The sequence below is a fragment of the Salmo trutta genome, chromosome 9, assembly GCF_901001165.1.
Source record: "Salmo trutta chromosome 9, fSalTru1.1, whole genome shotgun sequence".
Taxonomy (NCBI): Eukaryota; Metazoa; Chordata; class Actinopteri; order Salmoniformes; family Salmonidae; genus Salmo; species Salmo trutta.
Window position 1 is genome coordinate 30,174,984 of NC_042965.1, and position 15,775 is coordinate 30,190,758.

Consider the following 15,775-nt stretch of genomic DNA (forward strand, 5'->3'; position numbering starts at 1 on the left):
TAGACTGATTAACCCCACTAAAGACCTCACTTTTAAGATCATACAAAGAGATGACTGTGCGGTGCTATGGGCCATCATCTATAGCTGGGATAAAGCTCCAAGCTCATTACTGTAACCAGAATGGCAAGAGTCAGGAATGCATGTAAGTAAGAAAAAGTGACACTCTTGCCACTAGGTTAACTTCTCTAAGCTTGATATGTAAATATGTTACTATGTACTTTGTCGACATAAGGTGGGTGGGAGGAAGGGATCATTAGGTCTGTCTGGGGCATATATTTCAGAGCTGTAAGGATAAACATACTGCTGTAGCCTACTGTATGTTGTTCCAGGTGTATAGGCTACTATCCTGTGGTGTTGGCAAACATGATCCACAGGTATGGTAGCCCATAGGAAAACATGTCATGACAAAACGTGTGTGTGCATGTGTATCATCGGTATGTAAATGGTAGTGTTAGGGTTAGGAGATGCTTACCAAACTCGCTGGCACACATGTGCTCTAGAATGATGTCTGTTTTCATTTCATTGTCACATGGGGGACATATGGGGGAATAACCTGTGAAAGGGAGGGAGGAGAGACAGTCTATTTAGAGGGTAAGACATGTAGCACTGACACAGTAACCTACCAGTTGACATAGCTCTGAGAAAAATGGAACAAGACTGAAAGGATAAGCAGAAAATCCGGTATCCTCTTAACAGGATTTATAGAATACATACCAATTCAAACAACTGTCAGGCAACACAACTGAATCCCTAACAGACCCTAGCATTGTTCACACCTCTATTTACTTCAACATCAGCTCCTTTCTCGTGGCAGTAACACTGTTTTACCACCTATCTCCCTGCCTGTGCTTCACATCAGTCTTGCAGACAAAATCTTATGTAAACACTTACAGCACAGTTCAAAAGTTTGGGGTCACTTACAAATGTCCTTGTTTTCAACCACTGCCCCCTACACCTGTCAAGGTGTAGGGGGCAGTATTTTCACGGCCGGATGAAAAACGTACCCAAATTAAACTGGTTACTACTCTGGACCGGAAACTAGAATATGCATATTATTAGTAGATTTGGATAGAAAACACTGAGGTTTCTAAAACTGTTTGAATGATGTCTGTGAGTATAACAGAACTCATATGGCAGGCAAAAACCTGAGAAAAATCCAACCAGGAAGTGGGAGATCTGAGAATTGTAGTTCTTCTTTTGAATCCCTATCGAAACTACAGTGTCTGTGGGGTCACGTTGCACTTCCTAAGGCTTCCATTGGCTGTCAAAAGCCTTCAGAAAGTTTTCACCATTCTCCTGCAACCGGGCAGAGAATAGGAGCTTAGTCAATGAGTGGACTGCCTGGGGACCAAGGACTTGGTGATGCGCGAGCCAGATAGCGCGCCCCTCCTTTTTCTTCTGGAATGAATACGCTATTGTCCGGTTGGAATATTATCGCATTTTTACGTTAAAAATACAATAAAGATTGATTGTAAACAACGTTTGACATGCTTCTACAAACGGTAATGGAACATTTTGACTTTTCGTGTCTCGAATTACGCTCGTGCATTATGCCTTTGGATAGTGACCTGAACGCACGAACAAAACGGAGGTATTTGGACATAAATATGGATTATTTGGAACAAAAACAACATTTATTGTGGAAGTAGCAGTCCTGGGAGTGCAGTCTGACAAAGATCAGCAAAGGTAAGAGAATATTTATAATACAAATTCTGAGTTTAGGTGACCCCAGAACTTGGCGGGTGTCTGTATAGCTTGCTTTGATGGCGAGCTATGTACTAAGAATATTGAAAAATGTGCTTTCGCCGAAAAGCTATTTTAAAAATCTGACACAACAATTGCATCAAGGAGTACTGCATCTATAATTCTGAAAATAATTGTTACGTATTTTGTCAACATTTATGATGAGTATTTTTGTAAATTGATGTGCTCATTCACCGGATGTTTTGGTGGGAATACATTTTCTGAACATCACACGCCAATGTAAAATGCTGTTTTTGGATATAAATATGAACTTTATCGAACAAAACATACATGTATTGTGTAACATGTATTGTGTAACATGATGTCCTAGGAGTGTCATCTGATGAAGATCGTCAAAGGTTAGTGCTTCATTTAGCTGTGTTTTGGGTTTTATTGACACATCTCCTTGCTTGGAAAATGGCTGTGTGGTTATTTTTGTCTATGTACTCTCCTAACATAATGTAATGTTCTGCTTTCGCTGTAAAGGCTTTTTTGAAATTGGACAATGTGGTTAGATTAACGAGAGTCTTATCTTTAAAATGTTGTAAAATAGTCGTATGTTTGAGAAATTGAAATGATATTTTTGCTGTTTTGTATTTCGCGCCATGCTATTTCACTGGCTGTTGAATAGTGTGGGACGGTCACGTCCCACCTAGCCCAGAGAAGTTAAACTACAGTTTTGGCAAGTCGGTTAGGACATCTACTTTGTGCATGAAACAAGTAATTATTTTCAAAACATGTTTACAGACAGATTATTTCACTATATCACAATTCCAGGGGGTCAGAAGTTTACATAGACTAAGTTGACTGTGCCTTTTAACAGCTTGGAAAATTCCCCAAAATTATTTCATGGCTTTAGAAGCTTCTGATTGACTCAAATTATGTCAATTAGCCTATTGGAGATGTACCTGTGGATGTATTTCAAGGCCTACCTTCAAACTAAGTGCCTCTTTGCTTGACATCATGGGAAAATCAAAAGAAATCAGCCAAGACCTCAGAAAAGAAATGTAGACCTCCCGAAGTCTGGTTCATCCTTGGGAGCAATTTCCAAACGCCTGAAGGTACCGCGTTCATCTGTACAAACAACAGTACGCAAGTATAAACACCATGGGACCACACAGCCGTCATACCGCTCAGGAAGGAGACGCGTTCTGTCTCCTAGAGATGAATGTACTTTGGTGCGAAAGGTGCAAATCTATACCAGAACAACAGCAAAGGACCTTGTGTAGATGCTGGAGGAAACAGGTACAAAAGTATCTACATCCACAGTAAAACGAGTCCTATATCAACATAACCTGAAAGGCCGCTCAGCAAGGAAGAAGCCACTACTCCAAAACTGCCATAAAAAAGACAGACTACGGTTTGCAACTGCACACGGGGACAAAGATCGTACTTTTTGGAGAAATGTCCTCTGGTCTGATGAAACAAAAATAGAACTGTTTGGTCATAATGACCATAGTTATGTTTGGAGGAAAAAAGGGGACTCTTGCAAGCCGAAGAACACCATCCCAACCGTGAAGCACGGGGGTGGATATATTGAAGCAACATCTCAAGACATCAGTCAGGAAGTTAAAGCTTGGTCGCAAATGGGTCTTCCAAATGTACAATGACCCCAAGCATACTTCCAAAGTTGTGGCAAAATGGCTTAAGGACAACAAAGTCAAGGTTTTGGAGTGGCCATCAAAGCCCTGACCTCAATCCTGTAGAAAATGTGTGGGCAGAACTAAAAAAGTGTTTGCGAGCAAGGAGGCCTACAAACCTGACTCAGTTACAACAGCTCTGTCAGGAGGAGTGGGACAAAATTCACCCAACTTATTGTGGGCAACTTGTGGAAGGTTACCCGAAACGTTTGACCAAAGTAAACAATTTAAGGGCAATGCTGCCAAATACTAATTGAGTGTATGTATACTTCTGACCCACTGGGAATGTGATGAAAGAAATTAAAGCTGAAATAAATCATTCTCTACTATTATTCTGACATTTCACATTCTTAAAATAAAGTGGTGATCCTAACTGACCTAAGACAGGGAATTTTTACTTGGATTAAATGTCAGGAAATGTGAAAAACTTAGTTGAAATGTATTTGGCTAAGGTGTATGTAAACTTCCGACTTCAACTGTACATACACATTCCATGTTACTTTAGACTTTTAAGGAAGATTAGGCCTTATTAATCACAGGAGTCACGTGTATCCTCTGTCACAGGAGGAGACGGTGGCAATGGAAACATATGTCTCCGAATCCCTGAGGCAGGGATACATTCGGCCCTCCACTTCACCTGCCTCCTCAAGTTTATTTTTTGTGAAGAAGAAGGATATGGGTCTGCGCCAGTGTATTGACTATCGAGGTATCAATCAGATCCCTGTGAGGTACAGCTACCCGCTACCTCTCATCGCCAGTGCGATCGAGTCAATGCACGGGGCGCGCTTCTTCACAAAATTGGATCTCAGGAGCGTTTACAACCTGGTGCGTATCCGAGAGGGGGACGAGTGGAAGACGGCATTTAGTACCACCTCAGGGCACTATGAGTACCTCGTCATGCCGTACGGGTTGATGAATGCTCCATCAGTCTTCCAGGCCTTTGTGGACGAGATTTTCCGGGACCTGCAGGGGGAGGGTGTAGTGGTGTATATCGACAACATTCTGATATACTCCGCTACACGTGCCGAGCATGTGTCCCTGGTGCGCAGGGTGCTTGGTCGACTGTTGGAGCATGACCTGTACATCAAGGCTGAGAAATGTCTGTTCTTTCAACAGTCCGTCTCCTTCCTAGGGTACCGCATTTCCACGTCAGGGGTGGAGATGGAGAATGACCGCATTTCAGCCGTGCGTAATTGGCCGACTCCCACCACGGTAAAGGAAGTGCAGCGGTTTCTAGGGTTTGCCAACTACTACCGGAGGTTTATCTGGGGTTTTGGTCAAGTAGCAGCTCCCATTACCTCACTGCTGAAGGGGGGACCGGTGCGGCTGAACTGGTCGGCTGAGGCGGACCGGGCTTTTGGTCACCTGAAGGCTCTGTTTACCTCGGCTCCCGTGCTGGCTCATCCGGAGCCCTATTTGGCGTTCATAGTGGAGGTGGACGCGTCCGAGGCTGGGATAGGAGCCGTGCTCTCTCAGCGCTCGGGCACGCCACCAAAGCTCCGCCCCTGAGCTTTCTTTTCGAAGAGGCTCAGCCCGGCAGAGTGAAACTATGATGTGGGGGACCGGGAGCTGTTGGCTGTTGTCAAGGCTCTGAAGGCGTGGAGACGCCGCCCATGTGCACCTGCAATGGGCCGTGAGGCGGCAGAAGGCGAGCGCCGACCGCCACCGCAGTGAGGCCCCGGTGTTCCCACCGGGGGACCGGGTCTGGCTCTTGACCCGAAACCTGCCCCGCCGCCTGCCTTTCCGGAAGCTGGGTCCGCGGTTTGTGGGGCCATTTAAAGTCCTGAGGAGACTGAACGAGGTAAACTACAGGTTACAGCTTCCCCCAGATTATCGCATTAATCCCTCGTTCCATGTGTCTCTCCTCAGGCCAGTGTTGGCTGGTCCACTCCAGGAAGCTGAGGTGCGGAAGGTTCCTCCGCCCCCTCTGGACATCGAGGGGGCCCCGGCGTATGCTGTTCGAGCCATCCTGGACTCGAGGCGTCGTGTGAGGGGCCTTCAGTACCTCGTGGAGTGGGAGGGGTACGGTCCGGAGGAGAGACGCTGGGTGCCGGTGGAGGACATCCTGGACCCTTCGTTGCTACGGGATTTCCACCGTCTCCATCCGGATGGCCCTGCGCCTCATGCTCCGGGTCGTCCCCGAGGTCAGTGTCAGCGTGCTGCTGGAGCAGCGAGTCAAGGGGGGGGTACTGTCATGACCTCCGCCGAAGTCGGTCCCTCTCCTTGTTCGGACGGCGTTCAGCGGTCAACGTCACCAGCCTTCTAGCCATCGCCGATCCACTTTTCCATATGTTTTGTCTTTGTCTTACACACCTGGTTTCAATCCCCCAATTACCTGTTCATTATTTAACCCTCTGTTCCCCCATGTTTGTTTGTGAGTGATTGTTTCTATGTAGGTCGGTCCGTTACTGTGGGTTCTGTTTTTGTATTGCATTTATTATATGTTGAGTAAAATACATTTATTTACTCTTATCTGCTGTCCTGCGCCTGACTCCTATACACCAGCTAGCTACACATAGACCACCTGACATCAGGAGCCAGCTAACCTGGAGTTCGAATCAATGAGACGAGGTTGGAGATGTTGGTTAGAGCTGCCTTTCCCTATAAAAAAAAAAACTCACAAAATTTGAGTTTGCTATTCACATGAAGTATTGCCTGATGTGAACCATGTCTCGAACAAAATAAGTCTCAGAAGACCTAAGATTAAGTATTGTTGACCTGCATAAAACTGGAAAGGGTTACAAAAGTATATCTAAAAGCCTTGATGTTCATCAGTCCACGGTAAGATAAATTGTCTATAAATGGAGAAAGCTCAGCACTGTTGCTATTCTCCCTAGGAGTGGCTGTCCTGCAACGATGACTGCAAGAGCACAGCGCAGAATGCTCAATGAGGTTAAGAAGAATCCTAGTGTCAGCTAAAGACTTACAGAAATCTCTTGAACATCCTAACATCTCTGTTGACGAGTCTACGATACGTAAAACACTAAACAAGAATGGTGTTCATGGGACCCTCCCATGAAACAAAAACATTGCTACACATCTGAAGTTTGCAAAAGTGCACCTGGATGTTCCACAGTGCAACTGGCAAAATATTCTGTGGACAGATTAAACTACAGTTGAGTTGTTTGGAAGTAACACACTATGTGTGGAGAAAAAAAGGCACAGCACACCACCATCAAAACCTCATTCCAACTGTAAAGTATGGTGGAGGGGGCATCATGGTTTGGGGCTGCTTTGCTGCCTCAGCAAGCTGTCCAGGCCCTATCATCGACGGAAAAATGAATTCCCAAGTTTATCAAAAAAAAATTCAAGAGAATGTTAGGCTTTCTGTCCGCCAATTGAAGCTCATCAGAAGTTGGGTGATGCAACAGGACAACGACCCAAAACACAGAAGTAAATCAACAGAAGAAAATATGCCTTCTGGAGTGGCCCAGTCAGAGTCCTGACCTCAACCCAATTGAGATGCTGTGGCATGACCTCAAGAGAGCAGTTCACACCAGACATTCTAAGAATATTGCTGAACTGAAACAGTTTTGTAAAGGAGGAATGGTCCAAAATTCCTCCTGACCATTGTGAAGGCCTGATCCGCAACTACAGAAAACGTTTGGTTGAGGTTATTGCCGCCAAAGGAGGGTCAACCAGTTATTAAATCCAAGGGTTCATGTACTTTTTCGACCCTGCACTGTGAATGTTTACATGGTGTGTTCAATAAAGACATGAAAACATATCATTGTTTGTGTGTTATTAATTTAAGCAGACTGTGTTTGTCTATTGTTGTGACCTAGGTGAAGATCAGATCAAATTTTATGACCAATTTATGCAGAAATCCAGGTATTTCCAAAGGGTTCACATACTTTTTCTTGCCACTGTATGCATTGATTGTGCAGATGGAGAGATGACTGAATGAAGCTGGAAAATCTTCCACTCGGGGTTCAATATACATTTTCAGTTACAGGAGCCAAGTTACACATGAAATGTTTAGAATATTTTGACATTCTGATTTAAAACAATGAACGATTGTGACTGTATAGTGTAACAACTATGGATAGTGTCTTTGTCAAGTGACGTTCATGAATTTTCTGATAATAACTTTTCTGTTCTTTCTCAAACAACATTTGGAAGGCTGCAAGGTTTAACTTCTAAATTCTGAACAAATGAACAGATGGTGAAATATAAATCAATACATATTAACACACACTTAACCTGTTTTGTTGTGATTGCTAGTTGTCCATGATGTGTGTTTGACAAAACCTTGTGAAAGTTACACCCAGGTGGAAAGAGCTTGTGAAAACAGGCACTGTTTACAGAGTCAGAGAGTCACTATTTTCTATTTCATCTTGTTTCTACTTTAAATCAATTACTGCTTGCTTCATACATGTTCAGCAGCAGTGGAGAGGCTATTTAAATAACTTTCTCAAAATACATGACCACTGGGCAAAACCTGGTTGAATCAATGTTGTTTCCACATCATTTCAAGACAAAAAAAATCAATGATGACGTTGAATGAACGTGGAAAATGAATTGGATTTGCAAAAAGTCGTCAACGTAAGGGCATGCGTTCCAAATGGCACCTTATTCCATATGTAGTGCACTACTTTTGACAAGAGCCTTTGTGGCACACATTATGGATCTCTGTGTGGTCCCAAAGCTCCAACAGTAGACTTTTCTCAGGCTGCTGGGCTACTGCCCAAACAGCACACACACCACCGTGTTGGTTCCACAAACACCACCATGTTGGCCCCCCTCAACCCAACACGTCCCAGTAACGGAGGGACTACCTCAGATATACAGTAAGTGCTGTGTAACTGCAGCACCAAGGAGTGAGAAAGACCGCTTCATCGGGTGCTGGACTGTTAAGTCACCAGTCACAATATCAATTCTGTTCAGAAGGGAGGAAATGTTTGAACACTAAGCTAACACTGTTTTGCAGCATGCATATGTTACACAATGTAGATCAAAACGTAAGGAGGTTGATGATGGAAAGCCCCTTTTAATTTATGAGCAAATCTGGATGAGGTGGTTGTACTTCCCCTTCTCTGGGACACCTCTAGTTAAAGAGCAGAGCAGACTTTCCAACTCGCTCCAAGAGACATTCTACTAATTCCTGCCAGGGACACTGGTATGGCAATAAACTACTACAACCCATGGCAGGAACAAGAATTTTAGACAAAACTTGTCCTTTCATTGTGAAAGGCCTTTTGCAGCATTGATTTCTTTTGTACTTTTTGATTTTTGTTTTGTTTGTTCACACCTCCTCCCCCATTGTTACTACCAAGCTGTTAGGTCATTTTTGTCATTTTGACCATAACTCAGTCCAGAAACTGAAGCTGCATCCCAAATGGCACTCATTTCCCTTTATAGTGCACTACTTTTGACCAGAGCCCTAGACAGAAAGGCAGCACGGGCCTGAGGTCTTTTGGAGTTCACTGTAGCCTTGAAACACCGTTTATTACATTAGCGAAATTGACATGGCCTGTTTTTTAATTTTTTTATCTCTCCTCATCGTTGTCCCTCTGGTATTCACTCTTACAAATACCACTGTACCTGCTCTTCAAATTAAGCTATAGGGTAATTCCACATTAACAACGTGATACCGAGACTCCGATTCTTCACTTTAAAATGTATGTCAAACAAAAACCAATGATTGCAAAGTTAAACAAACCATACAACTATATGCAGAAGGACTACTTTTAATAATTTCTACTGAATTTATTTGAAGAACTTGGTAACAGAATGACGGCACAAAAAGCACAAACTGTTTTCTGTTACCAAGCTTTGCATCTGCACTGCTCTTGACCAGAAGCGGGCGGGCAGAGCAAACAGAGCGAGGCGGTGGAAATGGACGGGACAGGCAGAGCAGTGACTGTATGGATAGTCCATATCTCCAATCATCTTTGTTTATAGTGATGTTGTGTTTCCATAAGTGAATGATTTGGTCTAATTTACAGTGGCTTGCGAAAGTAAGTAACCCTTGGCATTTTTCCTATTTTGTTGCCTTACAACCTGTAAATAAAATAGATTTTTGGGGAGGTTGTATTGTTTGATTCACAACATGTCTTTGAAGATGCAAAATATGTTTTGTTGTGAAAACAAACAAGAAATAAGACAAAAAACTAGAACACTTGAGCGTGCATAACTATTCACCCCCCAAAGTCAATACTTTGTAGAGTCACCTTTTGCAGCAATTACAGCTGCAAGTCTCTTGGGGTATGTCTCTATAAGCTTGGCACATCTAGCCACTGGAATTTTTGCCCATTCTTCAAGGCAAAACTGCTCCAGCTCCTTCAAGTTGGATGGGTTTCGCTGGTGTAGAGCAATCTTAAAGTCATACCACAGATTCTCAATTGGATTGAGGTCTGGGCTTTGACTAGGCCATTCCAAGACATTTAAATGTTTCCCCTTAAAACCACTTGAGTGTTGCTTTAGCAGTATGCTTAGGGTCATTGTTCTGCTGGAAGGTGAACCTTCGTTCCAGTCTCAAATCTCTGGAAGACTGAAACAGGTTTCCCTCAAGAATTTCCCTGTATTTAGCTCTATCCATCATTCCTTCAATTCTGACCAGTTTCCCAGTCCCTGCCGATGAAAAACATCCCCACAGCATGATGCTGCCACCACCATGCTTCACTGTGGGCATGGTGTTCTCGGGGTGATGAGAGGTGTTGGGTTTGCACCAGACATAGCGTTTTCCTTGATGGCCAAAAAGTAAAATTTTAGTCTCATCTGACCTTCTTCCATATGTTTGGGGAGTCTCCCACATGCCTTTTGGTGAAAACAAAATGCGTTTGCTTATTTTTTTCTTCAAGCCATGGCTTTTTTCTGGCCACTCTTCGGTGAAGCCCAGCTCTGTGGAGTGTACGGCTTAAATTGGTCATATGGACAGATACTCCAATCTCTGCTGTGGAGCTTTGCAGCTTGCCTGGTCTGTGAGTTTTGGTTGGCGGTCCTCTCTTGGCAGGTTTGTTATGGTGCCATATTCTTTCAATTTTTTTATAATGGATTTAATGGTGCTCCGTGGGATGTTCAAAGTTTCTGATATTTTTTTATAACCCATGTACTTCACCACAACTTTGTCCTTGACCTGTTTGGAGAGCTCCTTGGTCTTCATGGTGCCGCTTGCTTGGTGGTGCCCCTTGCTTAGTGGTGTTGCAGACTCTGGGGTCTTTCAGAAAGGTGTATATATACACTGAGATCATGTGACAGATCATGTGACACTTAAATCCACCTGTGTGCAATCTAACTAATTATCTGACTTCTGAAGGTAATTGGGTGCACCAGATCTTATTTAGGGGCTTCATAGCAAAGGGGGTGAATACAAACGCAAGCACCACTTTTCCGCTTTTTATGTTTTAGAATTTTTTGAAACAAGTTATTTTTTTCATTTCACGTCACCAATTTGGACTATTTTGTGTATGTCCATTACTTGCAATCCAAATAAAAAGTAAATTTAAATTACAGGTTGTAATGCAACAAAATAGGAAAAACGCCAAGGGGATGAATACTTTTGCAAGGCACTGTAGCATGTACAGTATGGTAAAGCCTTAACCCTTAGATAAGTTAATAATGACATTCTGTTTATTGTTTTAATTGGAATTGAGCGAGACAACAAAGCAGAAAACCAATCGTCTGCCTGCCCGGGTGGGTCATTACAACTCAAAACAATGCATTCTAAAATAAATGACACACACCTTTGGTGAGTTTAGGCCATAAATGTGTTTTTGTAAAATGTTCTGTGGAAATTGTTAAAAGTAGTCCCTAGGTTTGTTTAACTTTGCAATCATTGGTTTTTGTTTAACATACATTATAAAGTGAAAAATTGGAGTCTCAGCATCACTCACTCTGTTACCGTGGAAATGCCCTATGCAACTTTCTTGGGGGTTCTAAAGGAAGAGGTCAGTAGTTGAGAGGTCAATACAAAATGGTCATTAATAGATGTATTAGTTATTTGGCTGGACTCCCAGTATTCAACAAACACCTTGAAATAAATTGCTACCATCTGTTAAGGAGTATTACAATATAACTTGTTTGTCAATAGCGAGCAACTTAACATTTGCTCGAAAGAGAGGTTATCTCTTGGTAAAGACAGAGAAGCGTATATTGCTATGAACTAACTAAATAAATGCTTTACTTTCTCACTCTTATATTCTTTGAGATAATCTAATCGAGAAATAATCTAAGCAGTCATGGGAAAAATGATCCCAAAAGTTGGCAATGGTCATTTGCATGAGGTTTGAGATCAACAAACAGATTTTAACCCCTGAAACAACATTCTGCTGCCTGTAGAACTGCATGGGTGTTGATTCTCACACTATGTCAAAGCAGTGACTGAGTGTTATCTCAGTCAAGTACTGCAGCTCTGTATAGCCTGCCCTATAGCATAATATGTTGAGCCTGCCCTATAGCATAATATGTTGAGCCTGCCCTATAGCATAATATGTTGAGCCTGCCCTATAGCATAATATGTTGAGCCTGCCCTATAGCATAATATGTTGAGCCTGCCCTATAGCATAATATGTTGAGCCTGCCCTATAGCATAATATGTTGAGCCTGCCCTATAGCATAATATGTTGAGCCTGCCCTATAGCATAATATGGTGTTCACATTAGTTTGTGTTCCCCAATCCAGATATTTGATAATGATTATTACAGATTATTATCAAATATCAAAAATCATAATTAAAAACTGCTTCCAAGTGAAGAATGTAATGTCAATTGAACAATACAGCGTACAAACTCCTAGCCAACACCTCAGTTATTTAAGCATTATGCCAAGCAATGGCTCAGTTTCAGATCTGGTACCAGGCTGAGAGATCTTATAAATCACATAGGAATTTTATAGATAGATAGATAGATAGATAGATAGATAGATAGATAGATAGATAGATAGATAGATAGATAGATAGATAGATAGATAGATAGATAGATAGATAGATAGATAGATAGATATGATGACAGATAGATAGATATGATGACTGGCATGATGCCTGCTGGTAGGTAGGTAGGAAGGTAGGTAGGTAGGTAGGTAGGTAGGTAAGTAGGTATAGCCTTACCTGTGGGCTTGGTAGCTTCAGTGGCATTGGGTGCAGTCATGGCAATGCACACGTCATCCTGGGGAAACTTGTCACAGGTGAGCATCTCAGGCCAGGGGAAGCCGAAGGACTCCATGATAGGGGTGCAGCCATCCCGTACAGCCTCACACAGCCAGCGGCAGGGGTATATGGGGCGCTCCAGGCACACTGGGGCAAACAGGGAGCAGAGGAACACCTGGGTACCCGGGTGGCAGCTCTTATGCACCAGGGGCACCCAGCTGCCCGCCTGCTGCTTCACCTCAGCCATAGTCTCATGCTCCAGTAGGTTAGGCAGCAGCATCTGGTTGTAGCCCACATTGTGGCACAATCTCAGGTCCTCTGGGATATCCACACACTGAGGAGGCTTGCCATAGCTGCGGCCACCATTGTACAAGTCCGATTTCCAGCTCAGGTATTCATACTCAGAGGCTCTGCTCATAGACACCACTGCCATGGTCAAAGCCAGAGGGATGATTCTCCAACGGCACAAAGGTTCAATGGACCTCATTTTTCACAACAGAGGAGAGTCTACAGGATAAAAGTAAAATGCAGCTCACTGGAGCTTTCAGTATAGAATAGAACAGACCCGCTACAAGAGAAAAAATAAATGGAGAAAAGCTTCAAGAGTCCAGTGGATAAATGTTCTCTGAATCGAAAGTTTCAGGTTTCAGTATAACTCCACTCCTGCCTCCTCTTGTTGCACCCCCGCTGTTCCGTTCCCTTCTGCTGCGACTGACTCACACAACCGCCTGTAAAGATAACTGCCTGGAGTAGCTTGGAAACAAGAGGAAATTGTGAAGTGTGCTTCGGCCAATCCGAAATCGTCTGCGCCTTTTGGCACTCACATGTCAATCAAAGTGCTTAATTACCCACTGCGTAGAACACGGCTCAACTTTCCCTACCCCCTTCATTAGCCTTTCTCTGCCTTTGTCAAAACAAAGACCTTGCCTTGACACCAAACAAAAAAATGATTTAATAGTTGGTCCGTTTGGGACGCGCGCAATCAATTGACAGCCATTACGCACAGTAGCCTACATTTTTAAAAATGATTTTGGACAGTTATTTGGATAATTATATTTGACAAGAAACCGTATTTAGTTCCAACGTCAATATGCAGAAATACAGTATGCTCAAGAAATATAAGGAACTAGGCGAAAAACTTTCAAAAGTTTTAAGTTAAAGTTTTAACTATGTTAAATATATCTGAAGACAAAATGAGTTCAGACCAATAGTGTTTAAAGATACATAACGTCACGCATTCTAAATGTAAATGACAGTCATATTGTCCTGACGTGAAGAACAGATAATACTGTTAAATTAAATATACATTGTTATTTCAGTCTAGGCTACTTAGATGTAATTCGATTTTGTTAAAGTAAAAGTGCCCATCTGCATGTCACTCCAAGTCTTAACAGTTTTCCCAGGTTAGACAGGACTAAGACAAGAGGTGGATAATCTACCAATTTAAATGTGCATTCATTTCCATGCCATTGTCTTGTTAATGACATAACCCAATTAAACACTCCACATTAGAAAACAAAGCAGACAAAGGTGGTCCCTGTAGCCTAAACATTAAATAAGCCTTGATCTTTACTTTTAGAAGAAATACTGTGAGCTTTAAAATAAAATAAAAATGCAACTAGATTTGACATCACAGAGGACATGGTCTTCATTGCCTCATTATAGGCTACATTATAAAATAAGAGAAGGGATGTTTTATGCTATACCATTTTGCCATACCAAATATATAATGTTGTACATTTAATGTGATCTAATATACATTGTTTCTCAGTCATACCATGTAAACAGGTCTTTTAAAAGTCATTCCTGGAGAACATATTGTTATTTTTTTGCCATGTGAGCAGAATATTGTCTACAACTATAGCCACATGTGGTTACTTTAGGTGACATGTACTTTTTAATTTATAACGCAATTACAATCTACAGGATCATCGTAGAACTGCCAGTGCCATGGCCATATGATAGGAAGGTTTACAAAAGTATTTTAGAGATTGTACATTTCCAATAAACTGGGATGTAATAAGGGTTATGCTGACACTATGTCTGTTTAGCAGTGCTGCTACATAGACAGCTTAATGAGGTTCAGGCACCTAACTACAGTTTGCACACAGTTGGGATGGCTAAAACAAACTCCAAGTATTTAAGACTGGGGTGGAGGTGAGGGGAGTTTTTAAAAATGTATTTTCTTCTCTCATCTCTAGACCTGGCTTCACTCAGATGAATGAGAAAACTGAATTCCTTGGCTGCAATCCCAAATGGCACCCTATTCCCTATAAAACGTATACTACTTTTGTCCAGGACCTGTAAATCTCTAGTTAAAGGAAGTGCAATATGTAGGGAATAGGGTACCATTTGGGATTCCTACCATGTCTGTCAGGAATAATGTGCCTAACTGTGAAGCCAGCAGCTGAAAACAGTCTGTGACTGGGATGTACCACATACAAGGAGCTAGATAGCAGCAACCTAAAACCAGTTCAGAGTACAGCCAAGACTAAACACAAAATTACTATAGACCAATATGTCAGCTTATGTGACATTGGACGTCAGAGTCTGGACAATTTCTAATGATACCATGTTGAGTCTAAACATACAGTACCAGGCAAACGTTTGGGCACACCTTCTCATGCAAGGGTTTTTCTTTATTTTTACTATTTTCTACATTGTAGAATAATAGTGAAGACATCAAAACTGTGAAATACCCATCATGTAGTAACCATAGCCACCCTTTGCCTTGATGACAGCTTTGCACACTCTTGGCATTCTCTCAACTAGCTTCACCTGGAATGCTTTTCCAACAGTCTTGAAGGAGTTCCCACATATGCTGAGCACTTGTTGGCTGCTTTTCCTTCACTCTGCGGTCCAACTCATCCCGAACCATCTCAATTGGGTTGTGGTCAGGATATCTGATGCAGTGCTCCATCACTCTCCTTCTTGGTCAAATAGCCCTTACACAGCCTGGAGGTGTGTTGGGTTATTGTCCTGTTGAAAAACAAAATAAATTCCCACTAAGTGCAAACCAGATGGGATGGCGTATCGCTGCAGAATGCTGTGGTAGTCATGCTGGTTAGGTGTGCCTTGAATTCTAAATAAAACACTGACAGTATCACCAGCAAAGCACCCCCACACCATCACACCTCCTCCCCCATGCTTCACGGTGGGAACCACAAATGCAGAGATCATCCATTCACTTACTCTGCGTCTCACAAAGACATGGCAGTTGGAACCAAACATCTCAAATTTGGACTCATCAGACCAAAGGACAGATTTCCACCAGTCTAATGTCCATTGCTTGTGTTTCTTGGCCCAT

The 15,775-nt window shown here is 42.5% G+C and overlaps 1 protein-coding gene across 1 annotated transcript in view; it reads right to left on the reverse strand.

The window, feature by feature from the left end:
- LOC115200384 (secreted frizzled-related protein 1) overlaps window positions 1-13,208 on the reverse strand; it is a 33,045-nt gene extending 19,837 nt beyond the window's left edge. Inside the window, exons 1-2 of the mRNA XM_029763412.1 lie at window positions 12,430-13,208; window positions 473-553 (exon numbers count right to left, since the gene is read on the reverse strand). Coding sequence (XP_029619272.1) covers window positions 473-553; window positions 12,430-12,955 — 607 coding nt within the window. The 5' untranslated portion in view covers window positions 12,956-13,208. The remainder of the gene's footprint in view (window positions 1-472; window positions 554-12,429) is intronic.
- Between the last annotated feature and the right edge of the window lie 2,567 nt (window positions 13,209-15,775).